Source organism: Morone saxatilis, unplaced genomic scaffold (assembly GCF_004916995.1).
Source record: "Morone saxatilis isolate NCDOM2014 unplaced genomic scaffold, NCSU_SB_2.0 Contig14, whole genome shotgun sequence".
In the NCBI taxonomy this organism is placed as follows: Eukaryota; Metazoa; Chordata; class Actinopteri; family Moronidae; genus Morone; species Morone saxatilis.
In genome coordinates this window covers 15,194,843-15,211,918 of record NW_023339696.1, presented here as the reverse complement: position 1 = coordinate 15,211,918, position 17,076 = coordinate 15,194,843, and the positions used below count along the sequence as shown (strand labels likewise).

The 17,076-nt window shown below is 38.0% G+C and overlaps 2 protein-coding genes across 4 annotated transcripts; one reads left to right on the top strand and one right to left on the bottom strand.

The window, feature by feature from the left end:
- Nucleotides 1-378: 378 nt before the first annotated feature.
- Nucleotides 379-2,729, top strand: mpg (N-methylpurine DNA glycosylase). Its single transcript, XM_035655100.1, has 3 exons — nt 379-725; nt 1,404-1,608; nt 1,821-2,729. The coding sequence occupies exons 1-3, from the start codon at nt 528-530 to the stop codon at nt 2,270-2,272; spliced, it is 855 nt and encodes a 284-aa protein (XP_035510993.1). The 5' UTR covers nt 379-527; the 3' UTR covers nt 2,273-2,729.
- Nucleotides 2,730-3,008: 279 nt separating this feature from the next.
- Nucleotides 3,009-16,096, bottom strand: nprl3 (NPR3-like, GATOR1 complex subunit). 3 transcript variants are annotated; one of them, XM_035655096.1, is made up of 14 exons: nt 14,519-14,714; nt 13,733-13,802; nt 11,334-11,372; nt 10,443-10,575; nt 9,431-9,505; nt 8,073-8,226; nt 7,785-7,866; nt 7,536-7,673; nt 6,106-6,262; nt 5,533-5,639; nt 5,100-5,229; nt 4,380-4,569; nt 4,092-4,284; nt 3,009-3,391 (listed from the first exon to the last, which is right to left on the bottom strand). In XM_035655096.1, the coding sequence occupies exons 1-14, from the start codon at nt 14,712-14,714 to the stop codon at nt 3,226-3,228; spliced, it is 1,830 nt and encodes a 609-aa protein (XP_035510989.1). In that variant the 3' UTR covers nt 3,009-3,225. The 3 variants fall into 3 exon arrangements, with proteins under 3 accessions (XP_035510989.1, XP_035510991.1, XP_035510990.1); XM_035655098.1 differs by lacking the exons at nt 11,334-11,372; nt 14,519-14,714 and adding an exon at nt 14,860-16,095; XM_035655097.1 differs by lacking the exon at nt 11,334-11,372 and having other exon boundaries at nt 3,226-3,391; nt 14,519-16,096.
- Between the last annotated feature and the right edge of the window lie 980 nt (nt 16,097-17,076).

The following is a 17,076-nucleotide window of genomic DNA, read 5'->3' as shown; positions in this document are numbered from 1 at the left end:
ATGGACCCACAGTGCCTGGGGCCAAACTGGCGCCATCCACTTCCTGGGCACAGGCAATCATGATCATTCCAGCTCTATTTATAACCTCTTATTATGGTGGACTGTTTTCAAATGAGGCTGAAAAGATAAGACAGCAATGGGAAAAGGCCACACTGTCCAGAGGGGGTTTACCCATAGACATATATGTAAAATGTGGCTGTTATGTGTAGCAGGAAGAAAATGTTTGCAATTTTGTAGGGAAATAAACTAAAATAGAAATTTTTTTCTCACAGCCTGGGACAGACAACCCGAGGAGGAAACATTAAATCCCAACATAATACTCAGTGAGTATTATGCGGTCCCTTTAAGAGATCCAAAACAGTCATTTACTTCCTGTATGTTAGCACTAGCGTTAATCTACTAGCTAGAGTCAAGTGAATGCCTTGTAAATATAGCGTTAAATAAAAGTGTTGCTGACATTATGAAGGAGACTGTGACGGTGTCATAAAGGTGTTTTTAATTTTGACCACGTGTTTCGCGGTAACGTTATGGCAGGAAGAAAAAGAAAGATGGTAGCAGCAGCGTCTGAACAAACTGTAAATAAACACAAAAGCAGGACTGATTTGAAACTGAATGCTGAGACGGAGCGAAGCCATTATTTCACCAAGAATAGTCAGCAACATAGACTGGGAGAAGAGTTTTTCAACCAATCCTGCCTCAGTTTGTCTAAAGCATTCCTAGGCAAGGTAATGGTGCCATTTCACATTAATTTCACATCCATGTATGCTGTGGGAATGATTTCTGAAAGCCAGCTCTGTAGAGGGGATATGCTCGAAATAAAATGTATGTCAGTAATGTTAGAGCTCAAATTTCCGATAACGATAATAGTATTCACGAAAGCTTTTGTCCAGTCTGTCAACACCTTTATCTGTAAAAGCTACAAGGATTTGAGACAGCCTTATCTGAAAGTCTTGCCCCTTTACATTTTATGCAAGAATTTCATTAAGTAACCTGTTACTTAAGTCTACTCGATCCTTCATTGTAACACTTAGTATTTCAGTTTATTACACTCAGCTACAGACTTACTTCAACCTACATGGTTTGCTAAATCCAAAATCACAATAAAATGCATCTAGACTACTCGCCTTAAATGTAGAGCTGCAGCTAAAGATTATTGTCATTAATAACCAGTTAATCGTATGGTCTATTAAGTAAAATGTGAAATAATACTATTACAAGTTTCCAGAGTCCATGGTTCAATTGTTTGGTCTGGGTCCATAATCAAAACAATATCACAGAAGACTTGAAATGTTAATTTTTGCCATTTTGGCATTATCGATTATTAAAATTGTCTGTTGATTGACTACGAAATGAATTGGTTTATCATAATAAAACATAATCAGTCTTGTTCTTTGTCCCTGCAGGTGTTGGTCCGCAGGTGTGCAGATGGCACGGAGCTGCGAGGGAGAATAGTGGAAACTGAAGCGTACCTTGGTGGGGAGGACAAGGCCTCACACTCAGCAGGGGGAAAACGCACTGAGAGGAACACAGCCATGTTCATGAAGCCTGGCACAATCTATGTGTATCCCATCTATGGCATCTACCTCTGTATGAACGTGTCTAGTGAAGGTAAAAGTATTACTCACCCAAGGTATTTATTATGATTGCCATTTTGCCTGCTGATGCATGCAAACAGAAAAATCCCTCCTCCAAGTATTTGTCATTAATACAACATTTAATCTATACAGTGGTGTTTTCTATTGTCACTGAGTAAAGGGCAAAAGGAAGGAGACAGAGTGGAGCCTTGCTGACTGATGCATATTGTATGCTGTTTTTCACAGGGGAGGGTGCTGCCGTGCTGCTGCGCTCCCTTGAGCCCCTGCAGGGTCAGCCTGTCATGAGGCAGCTGAGGGCAGCTAGACGCAAGGAGGGAGCCCGACAACTGAAGGACAAAGAGCTCTGCAATGGGCCTTCGAAGCTGTGCCAGGCTCTAGATATACCCCGCTGTTTTGACCGTCGAGACCTAGCTTCAGACCCAGAGGTGTGGCTAGAGAGAGACCACAAGACAAATCCGGCAGAACCCCACAATATTGTATCAGCACCGCGCATTGGAATAGAGTCTCATGGGGAATGGGCCAAGAAGCCATGGCGGTTTTATCTTCGTGGGCACCCCTGTGTTAGTGTGGTGAATAAAGAGGCAGAAAGACAGACTCTGTCTGGAAATGTAATGAACGATTTAGGTCCCTCAGATGTGCAGTCCGACACAGGACAGCACAATGTCAAAAGGACTTAACAGGAATATTCCTGCAACTAATCTGCCATCTGTTCCCTTTGTGGACTTCACTGTTTAGGCAGTATAAAACTTTTCTGTTTGCTTTGCAAAGTTTACACTAATTCTTATGGATATGAAATTAATATTTTTTAAGTAATTCCATTAATAATGTTGTTCTTGGAAAGTCAAGATGGTAGAATAACCTCTGTGATTGGCTGAAAGTCTAAATTCTAATCAGCATAAATTATACATGTTTCTCATCCATTTGTAAGCTGCTACTTATGTTGACAGTGTGTTTAGGATACTGATGCAAAGTTGTACTGGAAAGTAATGGAACTTAAGTCAGTTAGAGTAAGACTCAATTTTCAGTGCTTATCAAAAAATCAGTTCTGAAATCTACCATTACTCACTTATGAGTTGTTTTTTTTGTTTAGGTCTTCTATCTGTGTTTTTTTAATAAACATTCATACTTGAAAAACTTTCTTTTGAGTGACTCAGTGATTTCACAGATGTTTGGAACGCTTTGCTTCCACCAAAGCAAAAACCGCCTGTCTGATGTTTAGTCTTCCCTTTCTTGCCGTCTTTCTCTTCCCACCTCTGGGATTCCTGAGGAGAGGTAGCTGGAGGTCTGGAATGATCATTACTCTGTGTGCCCCTCTGTGGTCAGTACAGATGATCTAACACATCTGGGACAGGGGAAGATGAAGTTAAACCCCCACTGCACCAATCTTTGCAATATACAGAGCGAACACTTCAGGCATGTACAAAATAATTTAATATTGTAAACAAACATTGGCTTGTCAAAGAAAAAAAACATTTTGTAAATCTGTACACATAGATGCAATCATTGCATCAGTTCATTTAAAAAGAACATTGTTGAGCAATAGCACTTAGCTGTGAGCACAGCAAGCTATTAACTGCTCTCAAACTGACATCTTTTCCAGTTGGTGAGAGCTGATAGTGTCTCTGTGCCACTACTCCGTGGGTGACTGAAAGATTGAAATAATGGGATCCTCATGGTTGGTCACCACTAGGACACTGCGGAACTTGTCAAACAGTGTCTTGAGCTGCGAGCGCCTCATGTTCTCATTATACATAATCTCTTCCAGGTGGTGATGTCCCCGGAAATAGTGAAGCAGCCTGGAAGAAGTCAACATAACAGGAAGAAAAATGGGTTGAGAGCTAGAGTTTCACAGAATCATTAGGGTGGTCATTAGCTGTGTAAACCAACCATCAGGCAGGTCTTTTGCAACTCTGATAACATTTTTCATTAATGTTCATTAGGTAACACACAACACTGATTACCAGATACGCTTTCTATTTATTTTCTATTTTCAATGTGTGCAACTAACAGCTGGCAACATCTTGTCTCCAAGAAGTCTCCAGATAACTTTTCAATTACATTTCCCAATATTCTGTGAATGCAATTAAAATGACTTCATTTTCCAAACCAATGCACAAATATCTTCTTATTTCCTAAGAGACTTGATTTATAACATCATGAGGCACTAAAATGTATCGCAGCTGTTAAGTCGCCTTTAGAGATTTTTGTTAATTTCAAGTCACACTTTGTCATGCCATCATCTCACTTGAAAATGCAGCAAAACCATAAACAAGCTTTAGTCATATTTTTTGCATCCCACAAACTTATTTTTTGTTTGGGTTGTGTGTGTATGTGCATGTTTTTTTCATGAACTTTATTTTTTAAAAATAGTTTACGAAATGATGCACAGGCCAGTTTATTCTGCATCATTTCAATATAGAGCTAGGAAACATTTAATGCACTAACAAAAAAAATCTGAATATGCACTAAGCTTCTGTTTTACGCAAGCTTGATTACCTGGCAAACATCCGTAGATCCTCTGGATTTTGTGCAGCGGGGATGTTAAGAATAACCTGCCTCTCATGCTCGGACAGGCTGGCAAGCAGCGTCTCTGTCATCCTCTTGTTAAGCGGAGAGTCCCCACCAGGCAATAGCTCTGCACTGGAGTTGTCCATACTGGGACTGGTGAGGGTCATGTCATCACTACTGGCTATACACAGGAAGCAGACAGATGATCACAGATTATCTTTTATCCTGTTCTACCTCTAAGAGTTGGGCAGAGGAGAGAGCTGAGTGACAACGTACTTGGCGAACCAAAGCTGAGTGCGCTAGGGGTGCTGAGACTACGGCCTCCAACTCGGGCAGCCAGTGGTGGGTCTTCATCCTTCAACCCGGGTTCATCCTCGCTGGGCGGTACCAACAGGCAGACATAAGTGTGCAGCTGGATCAACAGGCGGCGCTGGAGCATCCACACTACCATCTGGATCAACTGGGCCTGGTGAGGAGCAGAGCAGTAAACTCATCACAACTAAGCACAGAATAAACAACCAGGCCAAATATGTTTTAAATCAACTGTGGGAAGCATACAAGCTCAAAATAGAGCCAAGAGAAAGAGCCACAGCTCTGATCTTGTTCTCATGAAAAATTGAGGAAGCTGACGGTAGAGCTGATGTCCCTTTTGCCATTTATAATTCATCACCAACCCTCAAACAGCTCTGCCAAAACAAAACGGACCGAAGGGGAACACCAGATGGTTCTGCTCTTACAATACAGTATCTAAATTTACAGTAATAGCCCTACTTATACTAGTGATTTACCACAAAACCATAATTTCACTTTTGATTACTTTTAATTTGTACAAAAATGTCTTGTAATGCCACAGTCAATTATTCTTCCTTGTAAAAATTATATATATTAAAAGAAAACTCTTTTTCAAAAATAGAAAATAATTTCACCAATATAAAAAAACACAAGAAAATAAAGTGGACAAAAAAAAAAAAAATTGTACTTGTACAATAGTCCTACCTCCTGTGCAGGAGCTTCTAGAGGATTTCTGAACTCAGCCAGTGAGACAGGGAGTGAGAACTTGGCTAACATGGAGGGCAGATCATGACCAGGAAACTGCTGGGCAAACTGATCAGCCAATGGTGAATATCTATCCAGAGAGAGATGGGACACATTATTTGACAACCGAGAACTTTTCCAGCTTTTTTGAAGTTATTTTCCACAATGTCGTAAACGAAGGGCTATGAAAAGCTCTGCCAATGGCCCGATCCAATCCAAGAAATTTTAGGAATGAACTCTGAACAAGTACAGGCTTTGGAAATCTGAATGTAATATTTTTTTACCTACTGTATATGAAGCAATGACATGGATGGGTGCTCTGCAATATTATGGCTCATTAGCTCTATAGTTAACAGTACAGCCAAATGGCTCATGTCATATCAGGAATACTCACAGGCAGATGTTGGCATGAGGAGACAGCATGTAGACGTTGTTCTCACACAGTGGATAGATGATGATCGCTTTGCCCCAGTAAACCAAGTGAGCAGCAATTTGAAATATCTAAGAGGAAAATATATTGGAAATAATATAAATTATGTGAAACAAAACTAATTAAACAATAAAGTATTTTGGAATTGAAAATCAACTGTAGAAGGAAGATATAAGAGCATCCTATACTAGTCAGACCTGTGTAGTCTCAGAATGCTGCTTTGCTTTGAATGTACAAATATTGTCCACTAGATGGCAGTGAGACCCCATTAACGCAGTAACCTCTGAATACACTTTTACTTACCTAATTTATGTTTGTGTACTGTATTTAAATTACAAGTCCTTCAAAATACAATACAATCACCAAACTCTTGTCTCATCTCTAGTGATGGCTGAAATTAGCTTAATCATTATATCCACTTGTGAATTAATTTGTTTAATAATGAAAAAGTACTTTAAATTTGCCTTTCAAGTTCAAAGAATGGCATCAGGTGTTGTAAAGTGCAGTGGTGATTCAGGCGATGTGACTGTTCTGCACCTGAAGTAAGGCCAGGTCAGCATCCTGTGCGAGTTGCTGCAGGTTTTTCACCGCTGAGCAGGTTTTGATGAGGCGCACCATCGCAGGCGAGCAGTCCAGAGGAAGCTGGCTCAGCAGTGCCTTCTCACTTTCCAGTAGCAGTAGGGAATGATAGGGTCTGGAGGATCAAATAACATATGTTTCAGCCTCTGAATCAACAAAACTCATCTTTAGAGATCAAAACTGCCTCCACAATAGACACCAGAAGAATCAGCCCTAGTACTACCCTGTAAAACCTGTAAACCATCTATACATGTATCCATGTACAGAACTGTGTGTCTCTGAGGACACAAACCACTCTGATTAATAAAAAATAATTATCAACACAGCTGTTACAATTTCATGACTTACATGACCCTTTGCATATTTTGTTCATCTTCAAAAGACAGAATTTAAAGGAGAGGTAGGGGTTGATCGCAACTCTTATGTAGGTATACTGAAGTGACAATAGGTGGCAGTATGGCCCACAGAAAACATTTCATGGTTTCTTGATGTTTTAAATAGTGACTCAGTACTGAAGTTTACAAAATACACAGCCCTTAATCAGCAGTTAAAGACATAATACTCACAATATAATACTGTTAAAGACTGTCTGTTTTTAGGCTTCTTGTTAACCTGTGGGTCAACAATGAACCTAACAACACAGATTGAATAGCACTGTGACAATCCTGTGCTACTTAATAGTCATGTATACTGTATGCCTATGCAGGCTGGTTGAGTAAATAAAAGCGTATGTGTGTTATTTTTCCTCAACCAGGTGGATGATATATGACATTCTACCTACCATTTGCAGTTTTGCATGACTTGCCAAGTCAGATTAACACATTAACACATTAACACTATGCTGCTTTTAGATTCCATTCACAATTAAGGGAAGTATAAATGAACACTATAAATCAGGGTAAATAAGAGGTGGTCAAAATTTTCTTTTATTCCCAAGAGATGTTGTATTTGTGGGCAGAAAAGAAGGAAACTATATTAACTAATAGTAAATGTTATACATTTCTTACATAGTAAATTAAGATTTATAAGCAATTTTATATTATTTTATGTAATATTTATATGTAATATCTTAATATAATTTTAAATACTGTATACTATTTTAAAATGGTAATTTTACCATTTTATATCTGTAATAACACTTGAGATAACACTCCCTTCATGTGTTTATGCTTTGAGAAGGCTGCCAAGTATCTTTCACAGTCACTGCTGATTGGGGTGTTGCCAAAAGTGTAAATTTAAAAGTTTCAACCCACATAGAACAGTCTGTTCTGTGTGATTTACGGTAAACAAGTTACTATTGTGGTATACTGCAAGTCAAACAAAATGTTATATTTAACACATACATATATATATATATATATACCGTACACATAAAGGTAAAAACACACCTTATAGCCTTAAGGCTGCGCTCTAATGCCTCTGGGGGGATATAGTTGCCACCAATCCTGTGGATCTTGTGTGGTAAACAGAAGCTCACTTCAAGCCAGTTGTTAATATGTAGTCGCACCACACCAGTTGTACAAAGGCTGAAAAAACATAAATGTTTAACTGTATGAACAATATGCATTCTGCATGATAAGAAAGATATGTAAATAACAAAACAAAAAAAACAATATATAATGTGTTTAGTCACATACCTGTCATAACCCTCCTTCAGGTCTCTAGCCAGCTTACATTTGGGAAGAATTTGTCTAAATGGTGACTGGGGGCTTCCATCCGCTTAAATCAGGAAAAATATACAAGAATTTACTTTCAAAACAAAACTATAATACATCATTACAATGTTAGTGTACTGACAAACTCAATAATATGTTCAAGAATAAATATGTCATTGTGTACAATGGATTCTATGGAATCCTATAGACTGACTGAGACAGAGCAGTAAATTGCTGTCAACTGTGAGGTGCAACAAATTTCTTTCTTACTCTCAGTCATGGTAGTAATCTCATCCTGGACGGCCAGCATCAGTTTGGCCTCTCTGGTCAGGTACTGGCAGCGCCGCTCCTCATGCTGCAGAGCTATTGCAATGCGGCGGGACAGGTTGTGCATGCAGCTGATGACGGACGGGTCAGCATTCGCCTGTATGGGCAAAAGAGGAACGGGAGCCACTTTTTAAACTGTGTAACTTTGACAGAAATAGGCTAGTAATACATATACAACTCAGTTATTACCCATTACACTGCATTTACACCATCAGTGTTTGTCGTGACAATTTGTCGTTCAGTTAATGTTCATGTCATTACTGGCCTGTTAACCGGTAAACTATCTAACATATATGGCCTTTAATATTTAAATTATTTTTGAGCCCCTTTATTTAACTATATATTTCAGAGTTCATCAGTTTTACCTGAAAAATCTTCTGAAAAAAATCTTCACTTCCTATGGTGTAATCCAATCGAATAAACCTGTAATAAATCCAATCACTGTAAAGTATATTGTTCAGTTTTTATTGAGTTTGTGGTTTTGCCTCATCTCAGTGGTATTTCTGAAGCTTAATGGTGGTGTTACTTTGTACTGAGAGGAGTTTCTAATATTCTGTTTTACTCAGGTATGTTAATAAGGGTGGTCATTGGCATCATCCCATGGCATTGTTAACTAGATCAATTGCTTTAATTTTCTTGCAAAGTAGATATAAAAACAAAAATACAAAGCGTATCTGTATAAATGAACATGTAGAATAACATACATAATTTACTGGTGAACAAATGTGAATTGTGAATTCATTAAAAATGGAATGGTTAAATCTTGTGAAATTAATTGTAAAATACACAAAAATTACCCAATTGCATATACACTGACATACTAAAATAACCAAATGGAACTGTTATTCTTGTCAAAAAAATGTCTGCAGTAAAGATAACACAGTTACTGGGCAGATATCATTGACAAAACATGACTGAGCATTTTTTGCCTCATCTCAGCTATACTGGGACTTACTGGGTACAGTGACTCAGCATGGGCAGGAACAGGCTGTGCCTAGTTGACCAGCATGATTAAGCATAGTAAAATGGCCCTTCCCCCTCTGAGTTCCTATGCTCTCACAGATAGAGTATACTGGAATATTATCACTTACACACACCCTTCTTCAAAGAACACACAGATTAACAGAACGCAACGCGTCCCACCCACTGCCAGCTGACTTTATTGTGCCATCATTTAAAATAAAGAGGTTAATTTGTAATATTAAAATGACCATTTATATGCAGCATTTTTCAACTGGTAGAGCAAAAAGCAGAACAAAATAAAACAAAAAAAATAAAATCGTATTATAAAAAGTTCATACCCTTAGGGCAAACACCACATTAAACAATATCATTGTAGGCATTTCTCTCTTAGGTGAAGGATCTGTCTTAGAAACCTGCATAAAAAGAAAAAATGTTTTTTTAAAGGTTTGCATGTAATAAACAAAGTGTTTACAAATACATGAAAAAAATGTAGATCCACAGTGTGTAGATCTAGAGCAGTTAAATTCACATATATTACACAAAAGCACAATAAAAGCTGCAGCAGCAAAATGTTATACAACCTAGCACAATAGTTCTGCAATAAATTAACCTTTGTCAAACCTGAAAAATGTTTTTTCTGAGAATTTCTCAAAGAAGAGTTGATTGAGCTAAATGGTAATTTTTAAGTCATGTACAGTAGGTGCTGTTGTATTACAGAAAAATTTAAACTGTTTCTGTTATTTTCATAGAAGCACTTTATAATTACTTCACACTTTATTATTAATTACACTATATTATACCAGAATTACGGTAGATTTTTGCCCTACCTGAGGTTTCTTACATCTTACCCATTAATGGGAGTTGTTCCTCAACCAAGTTGAGAGTCTAAGTATAGAGGATTACTGTGCAGATTGTCAAAACCCTTGAGGCAATTTTTTATGTGTGATAAAGGGATATTTAAAATGTATTTGCCTTGACTTTGCTAAGCTTTGTTGATCTTGTTCTGGTGAAATAAATTTTAAAAAAGCAGATAATAAGATAATGCATCCAGCCACAGCTGTTGACAGTGCAGAAGCATAGAAGACCATCAGTAGGAGGCACTGTTTTAGTCAAAACTAATCTGCCAAAGTTCAAAGATTACATACATTTAGAGGGCCTTGGGACAATGAGAAATGGCCTTACAGCCAGATGGCAAGACACATCAATATTATGATGATAACAATACAATTCAAAATGGCACTGTTAACCTTTTAATTGATATAAAAAAACTGCATAACATTTCCTCTCACAATTACTGGAAGTTCAATTCAAATCGAAAATGACTTTTAATAGGAGACATTTTATCCTTGCCTGAATGATGGGAGGATGCTGAAGAAGAGTAGGGTGACCCACAAATCGAACATTGTCTATCTTCAGTTCAAACTTCTTCCCACACATGTCAGATTTGGTGGCCAGGATGGTGGCAAGGATGATGTCAGAGAACCTTTAAGAAGGAAGAACAGACTCAATTGGAAAAGTGTGCAAGATGAGAGGTTACAGCACAGAAACAGCTGGAACATGTAAGAGGGTTTAAATTAGCTCTGTTTGTTTACATTTTTTACATTCCTCTCTATAGGAGTGGTTGCGTTAATCAGATGCATCTGCCTGTAAAGTAATTCAAAAATGAGAGTATAAATAAAATAGGCTTGTGTGGCTACTGGAGAGGAGAAAAGAGAAAGAGGCCTTCTTGCAGAAACAGTGAAGTCGCTGTATGAATGAAGAATGTGAAAGACTCATGCTGGTTTGACTTAAGTAACTCATGCTGCAATCAAAGGGATAAAAATCAAGACGTTACCTTCGAGAAAAAAATTACACACATTATAGACTTACCCCACCGACACAATTTGAAAACGATGTGTAGTAGCTACTTTATTGTAGTTTGCATTTGATTTGCAATTTGTTTTGTAATGCTGAGTCTACATGCTAGAGGTAATATAATCAATGTGAATTAAAACTGTAATTATAGTTTAAAACTGTTGGATTTTTTATTGTTCATAAAGGCATACAATACAGGAGAGCAAAACTGAAATTCTGAATTAACCAAAGCACTGATTCACTGGATCTGCTACTGATAATTTACAAGGATTTTACTGAAATTAGGGTTGGGGATCCATATAGGACACAAAATAGGAAAGAAGGGGATAAAAAAAGACAGGGGTGATCTAAGCGAAGGAAAGGTGGTTTAGAATGATTTGGTCTTACCCTGCTACCAACTGTTCGTCAGTTAGTGGAGATTGTTCTCTGAAATGGGAATTGGGCCATAAAAAAGAAGAAAAAAGCAAACAAAAAGGAAAATGCAACACACAGTTGGGCTGAATGCATAAAATGGACATCAAAACAACCCGAACAAACATGTGATACTATGATGTAAAAATGCTGGTCTGCAGGTTGATTCAAACAAATTGACTGAGCCTTAATGTCATTAACATTATAGCCACATGAGCTTAAATGCCAGCTTAAAACTGTCCTAAAAACAACTAAAATTGTTAACATTACTCAAAAAGATACTGTGAAACTATTTTACGCAATCACTCACAATGAGCAACTTGACCCTTTATCGGGTGAGGAACCATATATGGTCACTTCCTTATGGCGGTTTTAATTACACTTCTATGGCATATTTTGGTGGGTTTTTTTTTCAATGTGAGGTTACGGGTATAGCTAACTATACACTTCAGTGTTACGGCTTTCTTCAGCAAAAAGAAGCTCGCAACGTGCGCGCGTCTCTCTGATCTGTGATTTGCTTATGCCTCTGGGTTTAGTGTACATACTGTGGTTCAGCGGCGCCGCGCTGGGCCCGGGTAGCTGGAGTTGATGTGACGTATTTCGTTTGCAGCAGTGTCTGGCCTCAGGCCTTCTGATGGGAAGAGGAGGCCTGCTGTGCCACAGATTGTTGTTGTGTCAGCCCACCTAGACATCATTGACTTTTTTCAGCCTAAAACTGAACTTTAAAAAAAAAAATCAAAACAGAAAAAATGTCTTCTTATATCTACCAATAACACTCCAGGGTTGAAATTTAAAATTCTTAATTCAATGAGTGCGTTATACTACTAGGGTTAAATACTACAAAACACTTTATACTGCTCTTGGCTTAGCTGGCTTCAAACTGTTCAAAATGCTGCTATCAGGTTGTTAACCAAGGCAAAAATGACAGGCTACAGAACACCTAACTTATATTAATTAATTATTCAATGGTTATAAGGCTCTGTTGTACTGCGTATGATGAAGGTCATAGACTGCATTTTAAAGAAAGTTAAACTGGAGTACATAGTACAAAGTCTGTTTGTAGTGGAGTCCATATGGAAAAACTGAGCAAAAGAAAAAAAAAAGATTCCATGATCTTGTGTCAGTTTTATCTGATTACTTTTTTAAGTAATCTTGAGTTGCATTGATAAAAGAGTTTAAATGATCATTTGTGGCTGCCTCTTACGACCCTGTGACCAAAGTAATATCACCACCCACCCAACTGACCAGCATTACCATCCATAAAGTTGCAGCATGATGAAAACTGAATGCTGTTGGAAAATAACAAACAAGACTGAAAGGTTCTGTCTGACATTTTTGTATTTTTCAGAAACAGACATCAATATCTTCGAGAGTGCAAACGGTAGGAGTTCAAGTTGTTTGCCGATTCTGTTCATGTTTCCTACAACTTTTGCCAGAGTGACTGCTCAACTCAAAATCATGAATAGCTAGATCTTTGTCAGTATATCTTCATTTGCATATATTTTTTTTAGCTTAAACTCACACAGCTTGTGCAGGAAATATTCAACTTTGAATTTTATATTATACAGTAGTTGGTTCAATATCTATAACACACTTACCAGTTTAAAGGTTTGAGGCTGTTTTTTAATTATATTTATTCTCATGTGGCTCACCGCCAGGACAGTTTATACCATAAACAGAGAGTATAGTATACAATAATATATAATATTATTTAGTGATTATGGATTGATCTGAATACTACTCAATTTAACAATTGTTATATCTGCTGCGTTCGTGTACAGCAGTTTCCCCATTTCTTTCTTTACTCAGTGGATTAACAAGTCATCCCCTCTTTTTTCATGTCTTAGCTTGTGTAAAACCTTGAAATGATGCAGCACTGCCACTATCCTATTTTTGTATCAATGGCCAATTTTATTTGTAATATTACTATTTTCTACGATTGAGCTTACAAAAAGTGTGTGCATTGTATAAACTTGTTTATTTAACGCATGTATAAATCTGTCTCCATTTTCTCACTACCGGAGATAACAAAAATAAGGTAATCGGAACTGGTTTAAATGCTTGTTTTTATTACCAGTTCAGATAAGCAAACGGCAGCTGGGAATACGACAAATCTGAAGACACACATGGTGAGCATTTAGTCTTCTAAGGTAATTTTGAGGACATTAATCAAACAAACTTTTAACACTCCACAATTCCTCTTGAAAAATACAATGAGGTTTTTGAAAACATAAAATATGGGACACAGGGAGGAAACACATGAGAGTGAGTGGCTCATGCTGATCTAAGAATTGTCTGTGTGTCCACCTAGAGTCAACTTCCCTGTAATTCATTTATAAATCCAGTAATATTAAATGAAGACAACAACACAATACCTTGAATCACCATCCTGATCTTCAAGACCATCCCCGGTTGCGTTCAGTGCATAAGGACTTCGTTGTTTAGCTTGTGGACAGAAATAATAGTATTAGTTCACTTGATTATTGATGCCAATTAGTAAAAATACATTAATTTGAGATGTATCCCCATTAAAAGCCAACAAGATGTTAAAACAACACTCTGAATATCAAACATGTATTAGAGAAGTGTTGTGTTACTGTATGAAGCATAGTTTGTTGTTATTATGGGTATTTTTCTCTTAGTAAGGGTCTACTTGTGAGTGACATGTCATTTTTGATCTATTTTTGCCATTTTAGACATATGCCAATATACCCCATAGTATATTGGCATGAAAGCTAACATATGAAGGTTATACAAAAGTAATACGTCAGAAATCCTGCTAGTTTGTATCCAGTTAGTGCGACTGTCTCTGCAGCTGGGTTTCACAGCAGGGTGTAGCCCAATCACAGTTACATCCAATACATTTACATTTATCACACTAAGCTCAAACATTCCCAATGACAAATGCAATGCAAAAAAAGAAACAGGAAAACTGTTTTTCAGAAAGAGGAACAGCTGTGGCGTTGTAGGAGAACCATATATTGCCAGGCTGCTGTATTGGACTGCATCACATTGGGGGTGTTTGTAATTGTATCCAGCTGTGTATGTGTAATTACGAGAAAGTGAGACCTCAGGGCACGGGTTTCCCTTGAGTAAAGGTCAACAAACATCAGTGCTGTACTGTGATTCGCTGGTGAATGCTAACTTAGTGCTACGCCTACCTGTAAGAGATGACGGACATTCAGCCACTCTTTGGAAAGGGTATCGAAAAAGTAGCTTGTGTCCTCGGCTGCCAGAGCTAACCAGTATGACGCTAATAGGGCTTGTTTTGTCTCCAGTTTTGTACACGCTGTTTTGTGACTGGCTGTACATGGATTTTCGGTCATCTGGTAACCCGGCTAAAGGGTTGAACATCATGTTAGCATTGTAGCTAACGTTACGTTAGCTGCCCCGTGATCTGTAGCTACGACCAAGCAGCGTACTTCAGCTTGTTGCGGGCGAAGCTCGTATTAATGTATGCCATACACACATACCACCGACCCTGCACCAATTACAGGCTCACTTGTTTTAATGTGGAGGCCTGGCGATTTAGTACTCCCAACCTCACATCCGTGTACTGTTGCGATTGTTTTGTGTCACTGCAAAAAATGTTCGGCAGGAACAGGAACCGTGGCTAAAAGATTTCCGCTTGCTTCAGCAAACCAGTGCTTTCGTACCAGTTATGATTCTACAAGGGTCTAACCAAGTTATAGACATTGGATGAGTCCAAATGACAGCACTCCACCAGAAAAGCATTTCCTACAACGATGAATTAAAATGCGCACATATAGAACATTTTGATGACTACACTGACATTTGTTTTGATGTTTTGTTGTTCTGTTGTTTATAAGGGATTAACGCTGTTGGCAGAAGAGCAGCTCTAGTCCTGTCCCAAATACTATAATGTTTTGTCTTTTTTCCTGATTTGAATAAGTTGCAAAACTGGTGGCTTTTAAGAAATACAGTTTTTAAAGAGGATCTAAAAAGTTGGCCACACTGAACCAACCATAGACATATTGACAAGGAGGACATGTTTAACAAATTTTCTACTGTACTGACAGACTGGACACATTCCCCTCAAATAATGCATGGTTACGCCCTAGTCTATCTTGATTAATCTATTTTATGAATGTAATTACATAGTTATACAACCATTGCTGCAACATTGTATCACAGCTTTTTTTAAAGGTGCTACATAAATTAAGTTATTGTTATTAAAAAGTAATGTGTAACCTACATAAGAGAGAGATATCATAAAGCGTCATGTAACGTAGGCTACACAAATAATCTATAAATATCCAACAGGTTAAAAAGATGATTCTAATGTATGATTACATCTAACAAATTCCAAATTACTATTGTTATTCACACACTACCATTAGTGTATTTCACACTTTTGCAATCAAATGGATCTTCAATTCAAATGTGCTCTTTTTATTTCTGTTTAAAATGACCTAAAAAATAACTTCATCATTAACCCTTTCTGATAAATACTTTCTATGTTACATTATATCCCCTAGGCATTAGCATTTAGCTGATTGTGGAAGCATATTGTATGATTTATGCGTAAGTTGTTGTTTTTTAATATATATATTTTATTACATAAATAAACTAATCAGGACTATCCACTTTACGTCATAACTCAAGGGTACCCAGCGTCACTCATTTAATTCTTGAAATTAATAATTGTAAATGTCAATAAAAGTCTAATAGTGGAACTCATGTTTAGTCAGTACACTTGTGTGCACACTGCTGGAATTAAAATACAGTAAAATAAAATAAGCCTATACCGGTATATACTTGTACGTACCTTGAATTAAAAATTCCCATCCCAGCAATGTTTCAATAAACTGTTCAGTCATAAGTGGCAGCACTGCCGACGACATTTCTCGCCTGCATTGATACAGATTTTGGTGCCTGCTTATCATTAATTTCAGATGACCACACCCATTGTATACATAACTGCACAAAAAATAACCAAAAAACATCCAGAAGTAATTCCTTCTTAAAGATGAGTCAAATAAGATAATTTACCACTGAAGCCACTCAATTATCAGGTGTGTCTCTAAAACCTAAAACCGCCTGACCCTTGAGAATTAAAATAAGATTAAATAGAGTTTTACAGACCAATACACCACCACACAACAGGAGACGTTTGATTTAAATTTTAATTGGCTGCTTTTGGCAAACAGCTCCAACGCCACTGCAAATGAGACATTTGCTAACGCTTGTAGAACTGCGCAACCCAATTGTTCATGAATGTAACTTTCACGTCCAGAATCCTCAGGGTAACGTGTTATGCCCAGAGCCCAAGACAACCAGCAGGCCCAGGCCAAACTTCTGCCAGCGCCTCTTGGACTCCCCAGGGGTGAACTGACGTCCAAACTTGGGCCAAGCCACAACACACACTGATGCCATTCAAGCAAGGAGCTAAAATGAGGAAGAATACGGTTTTGCAAGAGAGATCAGTGCCATAGCTTAGAAGAATGGAGATGTAAGAGTCATTCGCCGAAGTGGGCGGTCTGATGTTACGCATACGCCTCTGAAAGTTATCGGATCCCACATGGATTGGGTTCTCCAGAGTGCAATCACGCTCCCCAGCTGGTATCCAGGACCGTGCCTTGCCGATGTCATCCCCATTTCTTCACAGGCCTGTCCAGCCCAACCCATCAACTGCTTACCGGCTCGGCCAATTTAGGGTTTCCCGAGGATGGCGGCAATTGGTGGAGGAGGTTGCCCG

Excerpts from the sequence above, each read along its gene's own strand:
- nprl3 (XM_035655096.1), bottom strand. The coding sequence starts at position 14,714 with ATGATGTTCAACCCTTTAGCCGGGTTACCAGATGACCGAAAATCCATG. Across the intron at positions 10,576-11,333 it reads GACGAACAGTTGGTAGCAGG|GTTCTCTGACATCATCCTTG; the intron begins GTAAGACCAAAT and ends TCCTTCTTAAAG. Across the intron at positions 4,285-4,379 it reads ACTCAGCTTTGGTTCGCCAA|CCAGTAGTGATGACATGACC; the intron begins GTACGTTGTCAC and ends TCCTGTGTATAG.
- mpg (XM_035655100.1), top strand. The coding sequence starts at position 528 with ATGGCAGGAAGAAAAAGAAAGATGGTAGCAGCAGCGTCTGAACAAACT. Across the intron at positions 726-1,403 it reads CTAAAGCATTCCTAGGCAAG|GTGTTGGTCCGCAGGTGTGC; the intron begins GTAATGGTGCCA and ends TTGTCCCTGCAG. Across the intron at positions 1,609-1,820 it reads TATGAACGTGTCTAGTGAAG|GGGAGGGTGCTGCCGTGCTG; the intron begins GTAAAAGTATTA and ends TGTTTTTCACAG.